The following is a 21,938-nucleotide window of genomic DNA, read 5'->3' on the forward strand; positions in this document are numbered from 1 at the left end:
TTCAGATGAAAGAGGATGATGAAAGAGAACTGGTGTTAGTAATGGATGTAGTAAGAAGTGGTCGGATTCCGGACATACTCTGAGGGAAAAGCTGAAAAAATTTTGCAATAGGAAGAAGGGAGCTGTAATTAACAAAAAAAGAAAAGGTAAGTTAGTTTTCAGGAGGCAGAGATTTTAGGAACTTGGTTTTGAACAGGTCAAATCTGAGAAGACTGTTAAGACACCTGACGGTCAACGCAGGCTGGATTTGGGGCTGGGGATACACATTTGGAAGCTCTCTACATGTAGATCCCATTTTAAAGAAATGAGACTGGATGAGATCAGAGGATTTTTTAAGACATACAGAGAGAAAAAAAAAAGTAAAAGGATAGAGGTCATCTAGAAAAATAAGGGGAAAAAAAGAGACAAAATTTAGAAGACTTTCAATCTAATCCTGAATTTATTATCTGCTACCGTGATGGTTAACATGTCAACCTGGGCCAGCGGTGCCCAGATTCAATATTATTTCTGTGTGTCTGTGAGGGCTTTTCTAGGTGAGATCAGCATCTGAAGCAGTGGACTCAGTAAAGCAGATTACCTTCCATAATGTGGGTGGGCCTCATATAATCTGTTGAGGACCTGAGTAGAACAAAAGGCAGAGAAGCAGGATGAATTCACCCTATTTTCTACCTGTCTGCCTGACTGAGCTAAACACTGATCTTCATCTGCCCTTGGACTGAGATTTGCACCATGGATTCTCCTGTTTCTTAGACCTTGAGACTCAGACTGGAATTAAATCTCCACCTTTCCAAGTCTGCAGCTTGCAGACAGCAGATCATGGCAGTTCTCTGCCTCCACAATTGTGTGACTGTGTGAGCCAACTCCTCACAATAGATAGATAAATATATATATATATATATATATATCCTGCATTTCTCTTCCTCCCTACCTCTTTCCCTCCCTCCCTCTCTCTCTCTCCCTCCTTCTCTCTCTCTCTATATATATATTTATACATACTATTGATTCTGTTTCACTGGTGAACCCTCACTGATACAGCTGCCATGAACCATTAAAATTGATACACATAGAGCAAATTTACCAAATTCTTTCAGGTCACTGTTTTTCAAATATTAATATCCCTGCATTTTATTCTTTCTGAACCATTATTCACAGCTCTATTTTATCAATACCTCTAGAGCACTGCCCAACTTCGTCATTTTAATATTTCCTTTTAAAATAAAAGATGAAACAAAAATCCTACTAATTTGAAATTCAAGGCTCTCAGGAAAAAGTACTAAATCATGTAATATATGATATATGAATTTTTGTCAGCTTCACTTTGCTAGATTACATGTTAATGGTGTTTTACTGACATAATGCTAAAATACCAAATTACTTTTCAAGCAATACTAAGTTACTTTACCTGTAATGCCTTTAATGTTTCCTTCAATCCTTCTATTTCTTTCTCTTTTATTTCTGTAGCAAGTTGATATTTTCCCTTTAAGTAAAAAATATATTTCAGGACTTCACAAAAGTAAATGACATTATTTATGGGGAAAACTTAAGAGCTGAAAAACCAAAATCTCTAAACCTAATACTTTATAGACTTTAAACTTGTATCTGTACTACAACTTACATTTCTAATGATTTCAAAATATCATAATATTACAGTAAGGTCTATGTAAGAGTACAAATACCATGAAAAGGAAAATCTCATTGTAACAATAAATCATTTTATCAGTAGAGCATTCCTGAGAACTTACAGATACTATATAATTATTTAATTCATATAGCTAAAATAAATATATTCTAATTGAGACACAAGTACATTTGTCTTATAAATATGAGTATGAAAAAAATTTTAAAACAAAGTATTTTGCCAAAAATAACTATAAATGATCAATATTATAAATGGCATGTCCTTTGACATAATAAAAACATGTATTAACTATTAAATAGATACAGAAAATATTCAATACCAGATGAAGTTCTAAAATTGTTCATTTATGTATTCTTTTCCAGTTCGTCGGCATGCAGGTACAAATCATCTTATTGTTTTTTAAAGAAGGTAATTTCATTGAAAAGACACTAAAAATATACTATACTTAATAGAAACATTGTAGTAAAGTAGAAAGAGCATGAATTTTAGGGTTGAAGAGATCTGGGTTCCAGTCCCAACTTTACCACTTCAAAGTGAGAGCTTCAGCTTCAGCAAGTCATTTAAATCTTACTAGGCCTCAGTATTCTCAACTGTAAAAATAATAAGAGCTCCAGTAACATGATTATCTCATGCCCTTTCTGTTTCTAAGATTTGAAGAAATTAACAGCCTCCATTTGTTTATTATTTATCATTACAATCGATAATTAAATTATTTAACTATGCTAGAAATCGTTAAAAAAATTAATACATACCTTTTCTTCTTCCAAGGCACACATCTTCACTTGGAACTGATAAAGAATTTTAAAAATTAAAAAATAGGTAAGTAAAATGCTACCAGTGATTTACACCAGTTAGCGAGACTATAGAAATGTTCTACATGTCTATACTGTTTGCACTTAATACAGTGTGATTATGCTATTTTTCCATTGAGAAAATAAATAATAAAAGATAAAAAAGGGGAAAAAAACACCAGTCACCAAAGGAAATGAACAATTCAGTCACATGATAAGAGCAGCAGTCATCCTTGAAGATTTAGTCTTTCCCTCCCAGTTTTTTTCCTTAAATGTTTCAATATTTTGCCATCTACTCATAAATAATAACATGCAACATTTTCTGAAGGCATACTTTTATGAAATTGATATCATTTATATTTGCACTGACAGTATTTTCTGACATTTTATAAAAATGCATGTGGCAGTCTACTACACAAAGACATTTTAAAACAGAAAAACTAAAGTGAACTTGCCAAAGGAAGCTAGTTAAATATTCCAAGTAACATAAGGATACAAGGCAAAGGTGTCAAGAAATACTTTTTCTATGGAATTTCTCCATTTCATTTTCAATATTACTCACTTACATTCAAGTGAGTAATTTTACATTACTTTTTTTAAAGAAAAGAAGAAACAAACAACATATTAAAAAAAAAAAAAAGCTGGGGGGAAGAAGCCAACAGCACTTTCTCCTCTCTCCTTCAGATACCTGGATGTTCTTATCTTGCCCAGAGTCCCTTGCGGTAATAGAGACACAGAATTGCTCTCTCCTAAAGAATACTATGCTGTACATTTAGCTTCTGCTTCTTTACCCTTCAATTAAAACTCCCATAACCGAGGTAAAGTCAGTTTTAGACTACAGGAAGAAGTTATCACCTGCTTATACAAATCCAAAATACAGTGTAAATCGCCAATAACCTTAATCCACTAGTGATTTAAGTCATATAGGTTTATCTCTTTTTACGCATTCCTTTCTAAACATACACACTTGTATGGAGATGAAAACTAAACAGAGGGGAGGAAAAAGGAAGAAAAATGGTGATGCTGGCATGACTATAAGGAAAAACACTTCCAGAGTATAGTTTCCATAAGCACATTTCTTACACTTACATTTTAGAGAAATTTGAGGTAGTAAAGAATTCAAAATAACCAAAGAGTTGATATTCATTTCTTTAAAACATTTTTCTTTTATTTTTTTCTATTTTTCTACTGGTCTTTCTTAGTTGCTGATGGTTAATATTTATGGAGGTGCATGATAATCACATCGCTTCATCCTTTACATCTCCTTACTTGCATCTCAGCTTTTTATCAGCATTGTAATTCTGGCTTGGGTAAAAAGTAATGCGGAAAAAATTAAGATCCTAGGATACACTAATTAAAGAGAGGGGAGAAGGGAGAGAAAGAGCAAGAACACTTATCACTAACATATTTTACTTAGGACAAATGAAAACATATCTCCAAGAAAACAGTTTTCCCAATTTCTCTCCTTAACTAAATCATTCTGCTACATTACACTCTTTATTATCAGTTGTGATTCAAAACAACTTTATTCATTTTCTGCTTCCAATAATATCTTTTTTTGTCTTCATTGAGTAGGGAGAACAATTTGTCATAATATTCATGGGAAGTGAGCAAAGTGCAATATTTAAAACTATAGGGTTTGTCTGAAATTTTTGAAATTACCTGCTTTTTAAAAACTGCCATTGCTTCTTTGTGTTGCTTTGCTAATGTTTCCTTTTGATTCTGAAGAGTTTCCTATTTTAAAAATTATGAAAAGTTAAAACATAAATTCTACCACCTCTTTCGGTTTTAAATTTTAATTGAGTTCACAATTTAAATAAATGTTAAACATATTAATTACACATATCTTATGCTCTTGAAATGTAACTTAAGCCAATTTTATGATGTTTTAACTGTCATGGACTCAGTACACAATAATGTTGCTTCCAGTTGCTTCTCCATGATAAAACATTGCTTTAAAATTTTTTTTAATTCTGAACATAGCTTACTCCAAAGTCTTCTTCAAGAAAATATGTTTCAGCAAAAGTTATCAAAATTAACAGTCCTAGTATACAAGCACACTAAGGTCTTAGAGTTTCCAAAGAAATCAATTTTATTGTCTAAGCACAAATGTTTACATGGCAACATATAATTCTGTAAATTCACTGAAATAATTTTTTACAAAATCAAAACTAGCATAGGGCATTAAAAAAATAAATCCACATATATGATTCCATTTCTTCCCTCCCTTCCACTTTTTTGGGTAGAAGTTGTATGTCCTGTCCTTTAGATTCAAGACAAATTTTTTCTTCTATTTTTATCAAATAATTCTCATAACTTAAAAAATTACATCTACATATGGCAACCACTTTCAAATGTTTCTGTAATTTTACTCCATGTTTCTAAATATATGTTGATTTATCAATTTAAAAAATTTATCTACTGACCTCCTATTATGATAGTTGGGAGTTCAGCTTCCTTGTACAACCATTATCCTACATCTCCTCCCTCCATTCTTCCAACAGTTATATAAAAATTGTGGCTTAAATCAACAGTCCATATTTACACTCTTTAACTATGCAATTTTTATTCAGTGCTGAGCCCCATACAGTATACCATGATGATGTTTCTATTCTCATACAACTTTGTATTCTTCCTGAAGTTAGCAATTACTTTAAATATTTCAATTCCCATGGCTAATTAAATAAAATAATACTGCCAGTTCCCAAGTCTGTATCAGTTGGTTCATATTCTCAGAAGTAAAAAAAAAAAGGAAAAGCAAAAGGAAAAGTGAGATCCCAAGAATGACTTAGGAAATCTCAAACTGCATAGGAAAACAGATACTTAGAAAAGCTATAGATGTTGGACAAAATCTTTCAGAGGCTACTGCCCAAAGTTTTTCCTGTGAAAATGTATTAGACTCTAATATCCTGCAAACAACAAAAGAATAAATTTATAGGAGACTTCAGGGATAGGTTTTTTGAGGAGTAGATTTGAAGTAGATGTGATTTCCAGCTCTTGCCCCACTTTTTGTGAACAGCCTTACATCCAGAAACAGGAGATCAAATATGCAACAAAAACTGGAATAGGAAATAGCCCCATTATCAGATCTCCAAATCCAGATCTTCAAAAAGCTCCAGTTCCAGTTCAAAAAGCCTTAGAACAAAAGAAGAATAAACTGATGGCCCTATAGTTAAAACAATATAATACTCCCACTCCAGTCATCAAGCACTAGAGGAGTGAGTCTCTTGTAAAGATACCTATAGATACTTAATATAAGCAGAAAAGACACTGGGGAAAAAAACATCCTGAATTAGTTAAGAAAATGAAGGGGAAAAATATCAAGTGGGCAAATCAATGACACTCCCCCAAGGGAAATCATGCACCCAACTTCTCATTTATTCCTCAAACTTACAAAGAGAAATTTCACTACATATTAAAAGAAACTTTAAAATTTTTTATTCATACCATAAACTCTGGCAGCATCACACAACCTCTCCCTCAGAGTCAATGAGCTACTCAAATAGTGTGTATCTCTAGTAATCAAAAGATACATGCCCCATTTCAGCCTGTAACTGTTATCCTTGGATTCTCCAGTGAGGAATATTTTCTCCTTTATGACCACACCCATCAACTTAAGAGAAGGGAATCTATAGAACTGCAAAATCAAATTCCTTATTTAAAAAAAATTTTTAACACTTTTATTGTGGTGTGATTCCTGTACAGTAAATTACACATATTTCAGATGTACTATTCGATGAATTCTGATAGATGTATACACCAATGAACCACCACCTTAATCAAGATAGCTGACATTTCCATCACTCCCCAAGAGGTGCAAATTTCTAATTCCCATTTTATCCCTTTACCCACTGGAAACCATAAGTTTGTTCTCTATGTCTGTGAGTCTGTTTCTGTTTTGTAGATAAGTTCATTTGTGTCCTTTTTTTTTAGATTCCACATATAAGCGATATCATATGGCATTTTCCTTCTCTTTCTGATTTCACTTAGACTCCAAGTCCATCCATGTTGCTACAAATGGCATTATCTTATTCTTTTTTATGGCTGAGTACTATTCAATTGTATATATACCACAACTTCTTTATCTAAACATCTGTCGAAGGACATTTGAGTTGTTTCTATGTCTTGGTTATTGTAAACAGTGCTGCTGTGAACATTGGGGCGTATGTGTTTCTTCGAATTATATTTTCCTTTGGATACATGCCCAGGAGTGAGATTGCTGAATCATATAATAAATCTATTTTCAGTTTTTTGATGAATCTCCATACTATCTTCCATAGTGGCTGCACCAATTTACATTCCCACCAACAGTGTAGGAGGGTTCCTTTTTCTCCACATCCTCTCCAGCATTTATCATCTGTGGACTTTTGAATGATGGCCATTCTGACTGGTGTGAGGTGATAGCTCATTGTAGTTTTGATTTGCATTTCTCTAACAATTAGTGATGTTCAGCATCTATTCATGGGCTTGTTGGCCATCTGGATGTCTTCTTTGGAGAGATGTCTATTTAGGTCTTCTGCCTATTTTTTGATTGGGTTGCTTGTTTTTTTTGTTTTTGTTTTTGTTTTTTGTTTGTTTTGATATTAAGCTGTATGAGCTGTTTGTATATTTTGGAAATTACTCCCTTGGCGGTCAGATCATTTGCAAATATTTTCTCCCATTCTGTGGGTAGTCTTTTCATTTTGTTGATGGTATCCTTAGCTGTGCAAAAGCTTTTTAAATTTAATTAGATCCCATTTGTTTATTTTTGCTTTTATTTCCATTATTGCAGGAGCTGGTTTGAAAAAAATATTGCTGTGATTTATGTCAAAGAGTGTTCTGCCTATGTTTTCCTCCAGGAGTTTTATAGTATCTGGTCTTATATTTAGGTCTTTAATCCATTTTGAGTTTATTTTTGTATATGATGTTTGAGAATGTTCTAATTTCAGTCTTTTACAGGTAGCTATCCAGTTTTCCCAGCACCACTTGTTGAAGAGACTCTTTTCTCCATTGTATATGCTTGCCTCCTTTTTCATAGATTAATTGATCATAAGTGTGTGGGTTTATTTCTGGACTTTCCATTCTGTTTCATTGATCTACATGTCTGTTTTTGTGCCTGTACGATACTTGTTTTGATTATTGTAGCTTTGTAGTATAGTCTGAAGTCAGGAAGCATGACTCCCCCAGCTCCTTTCTCCTTTTTCAAGACTGGTTTGGCTATTCAGGGTCTTTTGTGTTTCCTTACAATTTAACATTTTTTTTGTTCCAGCTCTGTGAAAAATGTCATTGGTAATTTCATAGGGACTTCACTGAATCTATATTGCCTTGGGTACTATGGCCATTTTGACAATATTGATTCTTCCAATCTAAGAACACAGTATATCTTTCCATCTGTTTATGTCATCTTCAATTTCTTTCATCAGCGTCTTACAGTTTTTGGAGAAGAGGTCCTTTGTCTCCTTGGGTATAAATTCCTGATTTTTTTTTAAGAACCCTGAGAATTTTTCTATTCACAATCAGATCACAGCTAATTTAGATATTGGCTTAGGTACCTTCATCAATGATAAAGCCAAATTAGAGATCTACATGAAGTGGCACTCTCTGTGGGCAAAATGTCTTACTGATATTGACAGCAAAGTTCAGACTGGTCCATCTAAACCTCTACCTAATTTTATATAATAGATTTAAAATCAGAAACTAAGAAGAACTAAAGCCAATGGTCCAAAAGCCTAACAAAGAAAAGATGAATTATACCCACACCAGTCTTTAAACTCTTGTTCCCCAGTTAAGAAACCCAGTGGGTGAAGATTTGTTCAAGACCTTAACACCATAAATAAAATAACTATTTCCCCAATTCATTGTAGTACTGAGCCCAAATACTACTTTATCTTCAGCACCACCTGACTCTACATATTTTATTATATAGGGGTGTGTGTGTGTGTGTGCGTGTGTGTGTGTACTGCTTTCTACGGTGTCCCTTTAGAACAAGACAGTTTCACCTGTTATTTTGTCTTGGCAAAGTCAACAATTTACCTGGACAGTTATACCGCAGGGGGTTACTGAGGAACTTAGGGACCTTAAATTTCCCTATAACTCTACACTTGTATAATATGTAGACACGTTTTTGCTTTCTCCATTTATCTACTTACTGTTTTAGCTCAGAAAGGACTTGAAAATCCCCCCACCCCTAAATTTAAGTATTTTGTAAGAATAAAGTATATTATTTAGGGTATAATTTATGCCAAGGGGGTAAATATATCATTCCTGATAAATCATGAGCCATTCAATACTTTCCAAGGCTGGTTCCTAAGAGAAAATTAAGAAGTTGTCTAGTTTTAACTGGCTACTACAGATACTGGGTTCCAAACATACCTGAAATGGACACATGTCCATATAATTTAAGTCCTCAATAATGGAACCTTTCCCTTAGGAACTAAAACATGAACAAGAATTTTGTAATTTAAAAATAATTCTTCAACAGTCCCCCTCTCCCCACTCCACGCCCCCAACTGGGGCATTCCAAATTGTCATACAGCTTTCTATCTCTTTGTATCTGAGCAAAATACTCTAAAAGAAGACTGGAGGTATCATCAGGGTCCAACTGCTCACTACAATCTTCCCCTTAACTCAGTGGCAAAATCCTATCTAAGGATAGTATTAGCAGCAGCCAAACTAGTAGAGGCCTCTACTGATTTGGTTTAAGGATACTGTTTAAATTTGATGATTCTGTATGCTGTACAATCCTTGTTGCTTACTGAAAACATATTTCTCAGCAAGAAGCCTTACCTCCTATGAACTTTTATTACTTTTTCCTCACACATTTCCACTCAGTGCTGTACTTTAAAGATTGCTACTCTTGTCCCATTACCGAAAGAAGGGAATTTCATGAGATTTAGCCTTTGTCCAAGCAATACTTCTGCCTGAAACAGATTTATTAGAAACCCATCCTAGAAAATCTAGGTTTAATATTATTTGTTGATATATCATTTTTTGAATCTGAAATGGGAAAATATCAGGCACTGCAACAGTCTCAACTAACCCCTAAAATATGACTCCTTACCAGAGGTAAAACCAGCCCAGATGACAGTACTTACCCATTCAGCAGAGCCTGCCAACTGTCAAGAGATAATAGAGTTAACATAAAACTAGTATCAGGTATGACCTCGGAGTAGTCTATGATTTTGAAACAATGAGAGTTTCTAACCTCAATAGGAATCCCAGTGTAAAATGAACAACAGTTTTAAGAGCTCTAATGCTTACCATTAGGAGGTGGCTATCGTAAAGCTACACTATAAGGGATAAAAAAAGCTAAAGGAAATAACCTAATTTATCTTTATGACACACAGGCAACCCGTGCTCAGGTCCTGGCCCTATGACACTCTAAAAAGCTAAATCTTTGTGTTAGCTCCACAGCCTGAAAAGAATACATGGTTGTAAACTACAAGAGAATCTCTGGCACTTTTAGGACAGACACTTGATGGCACTAGAGAACCTTGATGAAGCTGCAAAAAATTTTACAAGAAATTACCCATCAGAGCAAGGACATATTGAAAACTATACTCAATTATCATTAGTGGGGAAATTTTACTAAAATTTTTGAGGATGTCTCTGGGGAAAAGCTCATCTGTCTCCATTACAATCCTAGTAAAACTGTTTTCCTTGTAAACTCAAGCTTCAGGATCCCATTGAACATGTCCAAATGGATTTCCTAAAATTAACCCCAGCAAAGGGTTTGGAATATGTTCTGATCATTGCTTGCAACTTCTCTGGATGGATTAAAACTTTTTGACAGACAGCTACAATTATGAGAGAAGGAAAAAATTTCTTGATTTTATGTTCCCATGACAGAGGCACTCACTTCACTAGGCCTATTATTGGAGAACTTTGCAAAGCCTTGTCATTTGCTTAAATACTTCATTGCTCCAATCACCCCCTATCTTGAGGAAAAGTATTGAGAATTAATGGCATATTAAACCTGATACTCTTGAACTTCCATGACCAAGAAGGTTATGTCTAACTCTCAAGACGACTAAATCCATACTCTCCTACACTCAATGGCTTCCACCATACACACATTAGAGGTTACTAAATGAAATTGGGTAATTGTGCCCTAATTTTGGACATATTCTTACTTCAGACAAAACTGCCAAAGTACTCCAAAGACTCAGGAAATATTCTTTATAGTCTTATCACCATCTCATATAAGTTGCCTTTCCTCTACATGGTCTAAAATGCATATAAACAAAAACTGAGAGAGTTCATTACTGTTAGATCTGCCCTGCAAGAAATGATAAAAGGAGTCCTACAGGTTGAAATGAAAGAATACAAGAGAGTAACTCACAGTCATATGAAGAAATAAAGATCTCAGTAAAGGTAAATACATTAACAATTATAAAAGCTAGGATTACTCCAACAATGGTTTTTATTTCTTTTTGTTTCTATATGACTTAAGAAATTGATTCATTAAAAAATTATTAGACTAAAAGCTAATATTATTGTAACTTTGGTTTGTAACTCCACATTTGCTTTCTACATAATTCAGAGACTAATGCATTTTTTTAAATTATTATTTTATGTGCTTGGGCACACAATATATAAAGATGTAATTCTGCAATATCAGCAACTGAAAAGGGTGGCAATGGAGCTATAAAGGAACAGAATTCTTGTATGTAACTGAAGTTAAGTTGATATAAATTTAAATCAGAGTGCTATAATGATAGATGCTAACTATAATCCCCATAGTAACCAAAAAGAAAATAGTTATAGAAAATATACATAAGGAAATAAGAAAGGAATTTAAATATTTCACTACAAAAAGTCAGCTAAACACAAAAGATGGTGGTAATGCAGGAAATGAGGAACAAAAAGCTAAAAGATACTCGGAAAACAGCAAAATGACAGAAGTCAGTCGCTCCTTACCAGTAATTACTTTAAATGTACATGTAAACTCTCTAATCAAAAGACAAAATTGAAAGAATGGATAAAAAACATGATCCAACTTTATGCTGTCTACAAGAGACTCACTTTAGATCTAAAGACACAAGCAGGTTGAAAGTGAAAGAATGGAAAAAGATATTCCATGAAAATAATAACCAAAAGGCCAAAAAAAAAAAGGACAAAATAAAAAATAGACTTTAAATTTGAAAAAGTTAGAGACAAAGAAAGATACTATATATTCATAAAACATTCAATAAGTGAAAGATATAATAATTATAAACATTTATGTACCTAATCACAGACCATCAAAATATATGAAGCAAAAAAGGACAGAACTGAAGGGATAAATAGTTCTACAGTAATAGTTGGAGACTTCAATATCTCATTTTCAATAATGGATAGAACAACCAGACAGAAGATAAGTAGGGAAACAGAAGACCTGAACAATACAGTAAACCACTTAGACCTAACAGACATGTACAGAACACTCTACCCAAAAACAAAATATACATCATTCTCAAGTGCATCTGGTACATTTTCCAGGACAGATTATATGTTAGGCCATAAATTAAGTCTAAATAGATTTCAAAAGTAGATATTATGCAGTGTATCTTTTCTGACCACAAGGGGATGAAGTTAGAAATCAGTTACAGGAGGAAAGCTGGAAAACCCATGTATTTGTGGAAATTAAACAACAAACTCCTAAACAACTAATGGATTAAAGAAGAAATCACAAGGGAAATTAGGAAATACTTACAGACAAATGAAAACAAAAATACAACATACCAGAACTTATGGGATACAGCAAAAGAAGTGTTAAGGGGAAAATTTACAGCTATAAATGCTTACATTAAAAAGAAAGATCTTGGGAGAAGGGTGTAGCCCAAATGGTAGAGTGCATGCTTAGCAATCCTCAGCACCTCTATTAAAAAAAAAACTGATAATAAATAAATAATAGACCTAATGACCTCTCCACAACCAAAAAAAGAAAAAAAGATCTCAAATCAACAACCTAACTTTACACTTAAGAAAGAGAAGAACAAATTAAACCCAGAGCTAGCAGAAAGAAGGAAATAATGAAGAGCAGAGCAGAGATAAATGAAAAAGGGACTAGAAAAACAATAGAGAAAATCAGTGAAATTAAAGATGGTTCTTTGAAAAGATAACAAAATCGACAAACTTTTAGCTAGATGGACTAAGAAAAAAAGAGAGAAGACACAAATTACTAAAATCAAAAATGGAAGTGGGGACATTACTATTGATTCTACAGAAATAATACGTATTATAAGAGTACTATGAACAATTGTATGTTAGGCACAAACTGAGTAACCTAGATAAAATGGAGAATTCCTAGAAATGCAAAACTTACTAAGACCAAATTATGAAGAAACAAAATTTCAACAGAACTTTAAGTAGTAAAGAGACTCAGTAAGTATCAAAAAGCTCCCAACAAAGAAAAGCCCTGAATCTGATGGCTTCAACTGGTGAATTCTACCAAACATTTGGAGAAGAACTAACAGTAATACTCTTCAAACTTTTCAAGAGTTGAATAGGAAAAGACACTTTCTAACTCATGCTTTGAGGTATGTATTGTCTTGATACCAAACCCAGATGAAGATACATCAAGAAAAGAATACTATAAACCAGTATCTGTGATGAACACTGATGCAAAAATCCTCAACAAAATACCAGCAAACAGAATTCAGAAGTATATTAAAAGGATCATACATCATGACCAAGTGGGATTTATCCTTAGGATAAAAGGACAGTTCAACATACAAAAATTAATCAATGTAATACACCACATTAACAGAATGAAGTGGGGGAAAGCACACTATTTCAACTTACGCAAAAAAAAAAAGCATCCAACAAAATTCAACAACTTTTTTATGATAAAAACACTCAACAAACTAGGAACACAAAGAACCTACCTCAACATAATCAACTGAAAAACCCACAGTGAACATAACACTCCATGGTAAAGCAATGAAAGCTTTTCCTCTAAGATCAGGAAAAAGGCAAGGATGCCCACTTTTAAAACTTCTGTTCATTTGAACACTGGGGTGCATTTATCTTTTCAGATTAGAGGTTCCTCTGGATATATGTCCAGGAGTGGGATTGCTGGATCATATGGTAAGTCTATTTTTAGTTTTTTGAGGAATCTCCATACTGTTTTCCATAATTCTGCACCAAACTGCCCACCAACAGTGTAGGAGTGTTCCCTTTTATAACACCCTCTCCAGTATTTATTGTTTGTGGACTTTTGAATGATGGCCATTCTGACTGGTGTGAGGTGATACCTCATTGTAGTTTGGTTTGCATTTCTCTGACAATTAGCAATATTGTGCATTTTTTCATATGCCTATTGGCCATTTGTGTGTCTTCATAGGAGAATTGCTTGTTTAGGTCTTCTGCCCATTTTTGGATTGGGTTGTTTGTCTTTTTGTTATTAAGTTGTATGAGCTATTTTTATACTCTGGAAATTAAGCCCTTGTCAGTTGCATCATTTGCAAATATTTTTGCCCATTCTGTAGGTTGTTTTTTCATTTTGCTTACAGTTTCCTTTGCTGTGCAAAAGCTTTTAAGTTTAATAGGCCCCATTTGTTTATTTTTGCTTTTATTTCTATTGCCTGGGTAGACTGCCCTAGGAGAACATTGCTAAGAGTTATGTCAGATAATGTTTTCCTATGTTTTCTTCTAGGAGGTTTATCATGTCTTGTCTTATGTTTAAATATTTAAGCCATTTTGAGCTCATTTTTGTGTATGGTGTGAGGGAGTGTTCTAACTTCACTGATTTACATGAGGCTGTCCAGTTTTCCCAACACAACTTCCTGAAGAGACTGTATAAACAGGTCTCTTTATTTCAGACCTGTCTCTCATATATAATCCAACTTTGGTTTTACTCCCATTTCTATACAACTTTGGGGTCTGTCTGGCCTCAAAATTCCCATTGTTGGCCTATCCTCTGTCATTTGAATTCTGTTTCTGACATATCACCTCCAAATTCCTGTTTCAATATTGCCAAATAATGAGAAGAAGGGCCATCTTAACTAACCTTTCAAATTTTAGCTGTTAAGATTTCTTCGGTGGAAAGGCATGAGAAACACTATTAAAAAATGCCTCCATATGGATAAGGATAGAAAGAGAATCAGATTCAATACTGTTTTTTTTATATTTGGTTACAGTATATAATAACAACCTAAAAAATGGTACTATTCTGAGGTTTCACTTCCTAAAAAATATTTTGACTCTTTATAACATAAAATATGTTTTTCAAATATGAAATAATTCATGGTAGTTTTCAGAGTTATCCTCAGTTATTTTCTTATCAGAAAGCCTAAAAAAAAATGGTTAGTCTCAGTTTTCTGGAATCCCAAAATGTTACTAACAGTTTTAGCTGGAATTTTCTTCAGAGTCTTTAAAATGATGCACAATTCCTCAAATATGTTTAGGAAATGTAAAAATTAAACTCTGCAATTAAGGATTAAAATACATTTTAAAATAGGTTCTAAAAATGCTAATTAGAGGGGGAAATACTCACCTTTTGCCATTTAAGTTCTTGGGTCTCCACAATAATTTTACCAATCTGCTCTTCATACTGAGTTTCTGCTTCCTAAGTCAAAAACAAGGAAAATGCTATGAAAATTAGGACTTGAAAAGTTCCAGTTTCAGCTCTTTCTAAAGAGCTAAAAAGATCATCCTCCCACACTCTCAATACAAAAAAAAGCTGGAAAATTGCAAATTAAATAGACAAAACCATCAGAGAACTGAGGCCCCAGATCAATCAAGTAATCCAAAATCTGGATAGAGACAGGTGCCTGCAGGGAGAACAGAACCACAGCATTTGTTTACTGGGGACATAAGCCATGCAGTACTGATAAAAAAAAATTCAGCTAAACATACTAAATAAATTTCTAAAGGCAGAACATAGGTTAGTGTAAGAACATGAATCTCCTGAGGGCCCCAGAAATAAGGAGGTTTACACTTTTGAACAGGTTTTTCTTCCATGATACCCACCAGGTGCTTACAGGGAAGGATGGGAAGAATCTGAGAAAGCTTTCCCCTGTGGTACTGGCTGGAGACAAGAGTAGTCACAAACCATCTTCCCTGTTACCTCCTACAGACCAAAAACCTAAATCTGCAAGGGAAAGAACAACAAAAACTGTATCTAAGGACACTAGTGGAAATCCTCTGCAGCTGGGAAAGGGGACCAGGAGCCACCACTGAGACCTCTGCCTCAACAGACCTTTCTTCCTTATCTCCCCTGAGGAACAAAAGCCTTAATCTACAGGGGGAAAAGCAACAAAAGCTCTAACGTGAGAGCACTTGTGGGAACCCACGGCAGCTGAGAGGAGAAGGCTAGGAAAATAAAACAACAGTTCTATCGATGGGGAAGGGGAAGGAATACATGCTAGCCCCACCATTAAATACGAAAGAGGGATCAATATTCTTATGAAGACCTCACCTTGAGACTCAGGTTCACCAAAGACTGAGGCTTAATCAGAACATCAGAGAATGCTCCTATTCCCCCACCTGCCACCACCACCCAACTGACAACAGTCAGATGAAAAAACAGAGAGATACAGCTGGGGGAGCTGTAAAGACAGACTCTCTCTGGGAAACAGTACAAAGAGAAGAGCCAAAGTCAAGAGGGGGAGGCCCAAAGCCAAGCAGGAAGCAGTTACTTAGAAAAATCCTCTGATTTTGTTTAAAATATTATAATACTCTTGAATTAGCCCACACCATAAACACAAGGTATCACTAGAGAAATGTGAAGCTTCTGTTGAAAACGTCAAATAGGTAGACTTGAAAGCTGCCTGGCTGAGTGCTGAATGCATGTCCCAACAGACACACACACACAGCTCTTCTATGAAGACTGGGAGTTTTTTCATAGTTGTTTTGGCTCCAGGTATTTAAGGGAATCTCTGTCAAACAAAGCACTAGCTGATCACTAAGCTAAGAGCACAATGACTTCAATTGCCACGCATGACAAAAACTTAATGCTTAACAAAATTATTTCAGAAAACTTATTAAACAAACAATGACAAAAACAAGCAGTAACCTTGGGGAGCGGGAGAAATCTGATCACATATTCAAAATGCCCACGTCCACTTCTCAACAAAAAATTACAAGGCATGCAAATCAACAGAAAAGTGTGATCCATACACAGGAAAAAGAAATAATAGTAACTGTCCCTGAGAAAGTGCAGACAACAGACTTAGACAAAGACTTTAAATCAATAATTTTAAATATGCTCAAAGAGCTAAAAGAAACCACGTACAAAAGTCCTGTAGCCATTAAAAAGTTAAGGGAATGCTACAAACAAGTTTATGCTCATAAATTTGACAACTTACAGAAATGGACCAATTCTCAAACCACAAACTACAAACCTCAACCAAGGAGATACATACAATCTAAATAGCCCTATAATCATAAATTTAAAAGCTCTCAAAAAGGAAATTTCCAGGCCTGGATAATTTCGCTGAAGAATTCTACTAAAAATTTAAAGAAGAATTAACAGCACTTTTACACAGTTTCTCCCAGAAAAACAGAAGAGGAAGGTGCACGTCCCAACTCATTTTATGAGGCCCGTTTACTGGGACACCAAAACCAGATAAAGACAATACCAAAAAAAAAAAAAAAAACAAAGCCCAATATCTCTCATAGTTTTGATGGAAAAATCCTCAATAACATATTAGCAAATAGAATCCAACATTGTTGGATTTCAGGTATGCAAAGCTGGTTCAACAGTTGATGTAATTCACCAAATCAATATGCTACAGAAGAAAAATCATATGATCATATCAACTGGCACAGAATAAACATTTGACAAATACCAACTCATTCATAATAGAAGTTCTCAGCCAGTTAGGAATAAAGGGAATCACCTTAATTTGATAAAGAGCATTTATAAAAACACTACATTTAACTTTGTTGTTGTTGTTATATTCACTACTTGATTTTACTTTTCAGATTTCATATATAAGTGATAACATATACTATTTGTCTTTCTCTGATTTATTTCACTAAGCATAACACCCTCCAAGTCTATTCATGTTGTTGCAAACGGCAGAATTTTCATTCTTTTTTATGTCTGAGTCATATTCCACTGTATCTTCTTTATCCATTCACCTGTTGATGGGCACTTGGGTTGCTTCCATATCTTTGGTTATTGTAAATAATCATATTTAATGATGATAGACTGAGTGCTTTCCCTCTGAGATCAAGAACAAGAAATGGATATCTACTCTTGCTGTCCTTATTCAACATACTACTGGAAGTTCTACCCACTGCAATAAGGAATGGTTAGATGGATGGATGGACAGACAGACAGAGAAAAGGAGAGGGAGAAAAAAAGAAAAAGAGAGGGGTAAGGAAGGAAGGAAGGATGGATCAGATAGATAAAAGTAAAACCATCTTTATTTGTAGATGACATGATCATATACATAGAAAATCCCAAGGAATCTATTAAAAAGACTCCCAGAACTAGTGAGCTGAACAAGGTCATAAGATACAAAAGATCAACACCTCCAAAATCAATTACATTTCTATATACTAACAAAAAAAATGATGAAACTGAAATTAAAAACATAATACTAGCTGTACACCAGAAATTGACACAACATTGTAAACTGACTAACCTCAATTTAAAAAAATAGCATAGCACAAAAAAATAAATAAAATAAATAAAATTGTGTAGCACAAACCTTAAGTTCTTTGAGAATTCAAAGAAGAAAAAACCACAATACTATTTATAATCACTCTAGAGAAAATTAAATACATAGGTCTACACTTAACAAACACATACAGGATCTGTATGCTGATACACAAACAACATGAATGGATTAAAAACATTACGCTGAGTGAAAAAAGCCTTACCTAAGAGTATATATTGTATGATTCAATTTATATGAAATGTCAGGAAAAACTAATCAAGTTAGTGTGGAAAAATCAAGAGTGGGTTGCCTCTTGGGGAGGGTAGCAGGAGTAGAATTTGCCTGAGAAGGAGCTTGAGGGAATTTTCTGGGTTGATGGTAACATTTTATATCTGGATAACAGTTTGCATTATATAGGTGTACGAATCTGTCAAAACTCATCAAATATACAGTTAAGATTTGTGTCTTACATTCCATGTAAATTTTACTGGAAAGAAAAAAGCTGTACTCTGCTTAATGATGTGCATTCTGATGTATTTAGGAGGAAGTGCACTGATGCCTGCAATTTATTCTGAACTCATCAAAAATAAAGTTGAAGGAGGGATAAGTAGATAGACAGGTATGTTATAAAACAAGTACAATAAAATGTTAATGGTGTACGAGTGTTCACTGTCAAATTCTGTCAGTTTTGCTGTATGTTGGACAATTTTCATAACAAAATGTTTGGGAGAAATCAAAGAGTGGATGTTAACAGACAAAATATGTGTTTATTATAAAATATTTTCCTGTGACTCTCGTACATGTTCTTTGCTTTATTAGACATACACACACACTCTCTCTCTCTCTTCCTCTCTCTCTCTCTCTTATGGTATTCAGAAGTTTTCATGAAAGTGGTCTCATTTTAAATGCTTTCAGCAGTAAGTAGCAACAACAACAAACCTCAACTCACAATGGCTTATCGGACTTATTATCTCACATGACAAGTCTAAAGACGGAGTGCATCTAGGATTGATTTTTAGTGGCTCAAAAATATCATCAAGGACTATGATCCTGGCCATCTTTCCATTTTGCCATTATCCAAGTGCTTTTCCTAAGATTTTTCATCCCCTGGCTACTTTAACTGTAGGCATTAAGGACAGAAAGGACATTATCCTGCAGTAGAAAAAGTACAACCTCTTATTAAAAGGATAACAAAACTTTTCCCAGAATCTTTCCAATACACATCTTCTAATATCTCACTGGTCATCACTAGGTCATATGCCCACTCCCAAATCAGTTGCTGGCAGGTGGAATTCACTGGACCTTCTTGAGTGGCTAAGATAGTCAGGATTTACCTAACTCACCTGGATGAGAGGTGGACCCTATGACACAATCAAGGTTCTTCCAACATGGAATAAGGGACAGAATGTACATAGACAGGGTATGCTAAGTGATAAAGTGAGGATAGAATAGAAGCTCTTGCAGTAATATGCATCTAAATTCAAAACACTGAAAAAGGAAGTAAGTGTATACACACTTGTTTGGGGAAGGGGTGTGTTACATATAGCATGCATATCTTCCCAAAGCAGGTGGACTGAAAATGTGTACGATACTGCTTTCTTCATGTAGGCCTGGTTATACACTTCACTTTCAGTGGCTATAGTGGGTTAGGAGATCTTACTATGATTTAGATATCATTCTAAGCACTTTTTATGTATTGATTAATTTAATCCTAGGTATAATTTTATGGATAAATACTCTTATTATTGCCACTTTATAAATAAGGAAACTGTGTTATTAGCAACAGGAAAAGTAACTTGCCTAAAGTCACATAGCAGGTAAAGAGCAGAGCCAGTTATCTGAACTAAATGATTTGTCTCCAGAGTCTTTTAAACGTGCTATTATATTACCTTTAAGAAATTGTGGACGCTGTGGGACAGTATGGGTTGTTATGATGTATTCTTTTCCTTCAAAAACCTCAGAATTTTATCTTTATATCCCACAAAAGTTAGAAAACCATTCAAAATCACACTACCTATTTTAAGTATACAAATACATTCTGATTGTTTGGTAGCAGAATGTTTGGTAGAACACTTCAAAATAAGAACTAGAAATATCTGTTGAAAGCAAAAACAAAAGAACTTCAAAACTGCTATGAATAATACAAATATTTTTCTGTTTAACATATCTTTGTAATAGATTAAGTTGACTAAAATGAAAGCAGTAGTTTAAATACTATAATTAGGAAAGAGATTTTTTTAAAACATGAACTTAGCCCATGCATATTAGAGATATTTATCTTGGATACTTTGCAGCTAATCAAACCAAGAAAATCTCTGAAAGAGTGATCGGTATTATATTAGACAACATGAGAAACTGAATTGAGCAATTTCGTAGGAGGTGGATTATGAGTTTGAAAAGGAGAATAAAAGTATCCAGTTACAGTTTTGGCTGCTTGGACAAGTGCCTGTTGTATGTACTATATCCCTAAATCTGTTCAGGGTCAAGAATTGAAGAGGTCTGACCAATACACAGCCCATCTTGTAAAACTACAGCCTGAAGCAAGCACTTTAAAAAAAGCATGACACTTACTAAAAGGTTATAAAGAGTAAATAAACCATCAAATTACTCCTCTTTTATTGTTTTTGTAAAAACACTTAAATCCTTGTAGTCCTAAGGCAGCTAATAAAAAATAAACACTTTTAAAGTTCTATATTCTTGGATACTTCATTGAAGTTACACATGGGATTTTCCTACAAAACTTAATATATTTTTTTCTCATTGACAATTTAATAAGAATTTTTATTAATAACTATTTTCCTACCAAACTTAATGTATTTTTTCTCAATGACAATTTTATAAGAATTTTTACTAATAACTTTTGAAAGTTGCTTGAAGAATGAATAAAATGAAAAGTTCAAATAAAAAGATAAAAAATTTTTAATAAAAAGTACGAAGTTAAATCAAAATACTAATATAGTAGAAGCATATTATAATGTCACCTTTCATTTTGTCAGTTTTCCATGTAGTATAAAGATACATATTCTAATATATAAAATAAATAAACAATAAGTTCATACTGTATAGTACAAGGAACTATATTCAATATCTTGTAGTAACTTACAGTGAAAAAGAATATGAAAATGAATATATGTATGTTCATGTATGACTGAAGCATTATGCTGTACACCAGAAATTGACACAATGTTGTAAACCGACTATACTTCAACAACAAAAAAAATATATATATATACACACACACCAAAAAACCATATTCTACAAATCATCATAATTCAAAGAGGTGTGATTCCACTCATAACATAACTAATTTTATGGGGCATTGAAATGCTGCTTAATGTTATTTACCACCTATGATATCATTAATTACCCGTTTCCTTCATAATTTCCTTAGCAAATCACTGTTATTTTAGAATACTCAAATTTCCATTGGCTTTTATTTATTGCTCATTTAAAATTCCATGATTTACTTCTGCTTAGATATTTAATAAATGTAATGTGACATCCTCTGAACTCCTATAATACTTCATAATTCTATTATGATACATAAAATTCTCTTATGATACATAATATATCATAAGAGTATAGTAATTAATTTGCAATTTTAAAGTCTCTTAGGGTAAGACTGAGTAGTGGTTTTCATAAGTTATCAAATGAATGCATATTTTAAAAGTTTGAAAGTTCTGTGATAGACGTCCTTTATCCCCATCGTATAGATGATTTGGCTTAGAAAATTTGGTTTTAAAATTTTCAACTCTCTTCCAATTTTTAGAATCTAACATATTTCATATTCAGGTCTGGATTTCTAGTTTCTTTTCAATAACTGGAAGAGCTGATAGTACAGGGCCCGTTTTTCTATATGACAACAATTTTTTGGAGTTGAATGGCAAATATAGGGTAAACTGTAGATAGAGGCTCTCCAGTTCAACACAATTCCTA

The 21,938-nt window shown here is 33.7% G+C and overlaps 1 protein-coding gene across 2 annotated transcripts in view; it reads right to left on the reverse strand.

Annotated features, from left to right (window-relative positions):
- The window catches only part of CCDC73 (coiled-coil domain containing 73), a 102,180-nt gene that overhangs the window by 47,089 nt on the left and 33,153 nt on the right, over positions 1-21,938 (reverse strand). For both annotated transcript variants that reach the window (XM_072969744.1, XM_072969743.1), the window contains exons 3-6: positions 14,888-14,959; positions 4,093-4,164; positions 2,392-2,427; positions 1,403-1,477 (exon numbers count right to left, since the gene is read on the reverse strand). In XM_072969744.1, the coding sequence (XP_072825845.1) occupies positions 1,403-1,477; positions 2,392-2,427; positions 4,093-4,164; positions 14,888-14,959 (255 nt within the window). The remainder of the gene's footprint in view (positions 1-1,402; positions 1,478-2,391; positions 2,428-4,092; positions 4,165-14,887; positions 14,960-21,938) is intronic.

The sequence above is a fragment of the Vicugna pacos genome, chromosome 10 (assembly GCF_048564905.1).
Source record: "Vicugna pacos chromosome 10, VicPac4, whole genome shotgun sequence".
NCBI classification, from domain to species: Eukaryota; Metazoa; Chordata; class Mammalia; order Artiodactyla; family Camelidae; genus Vicugna; species Vicugna pacos.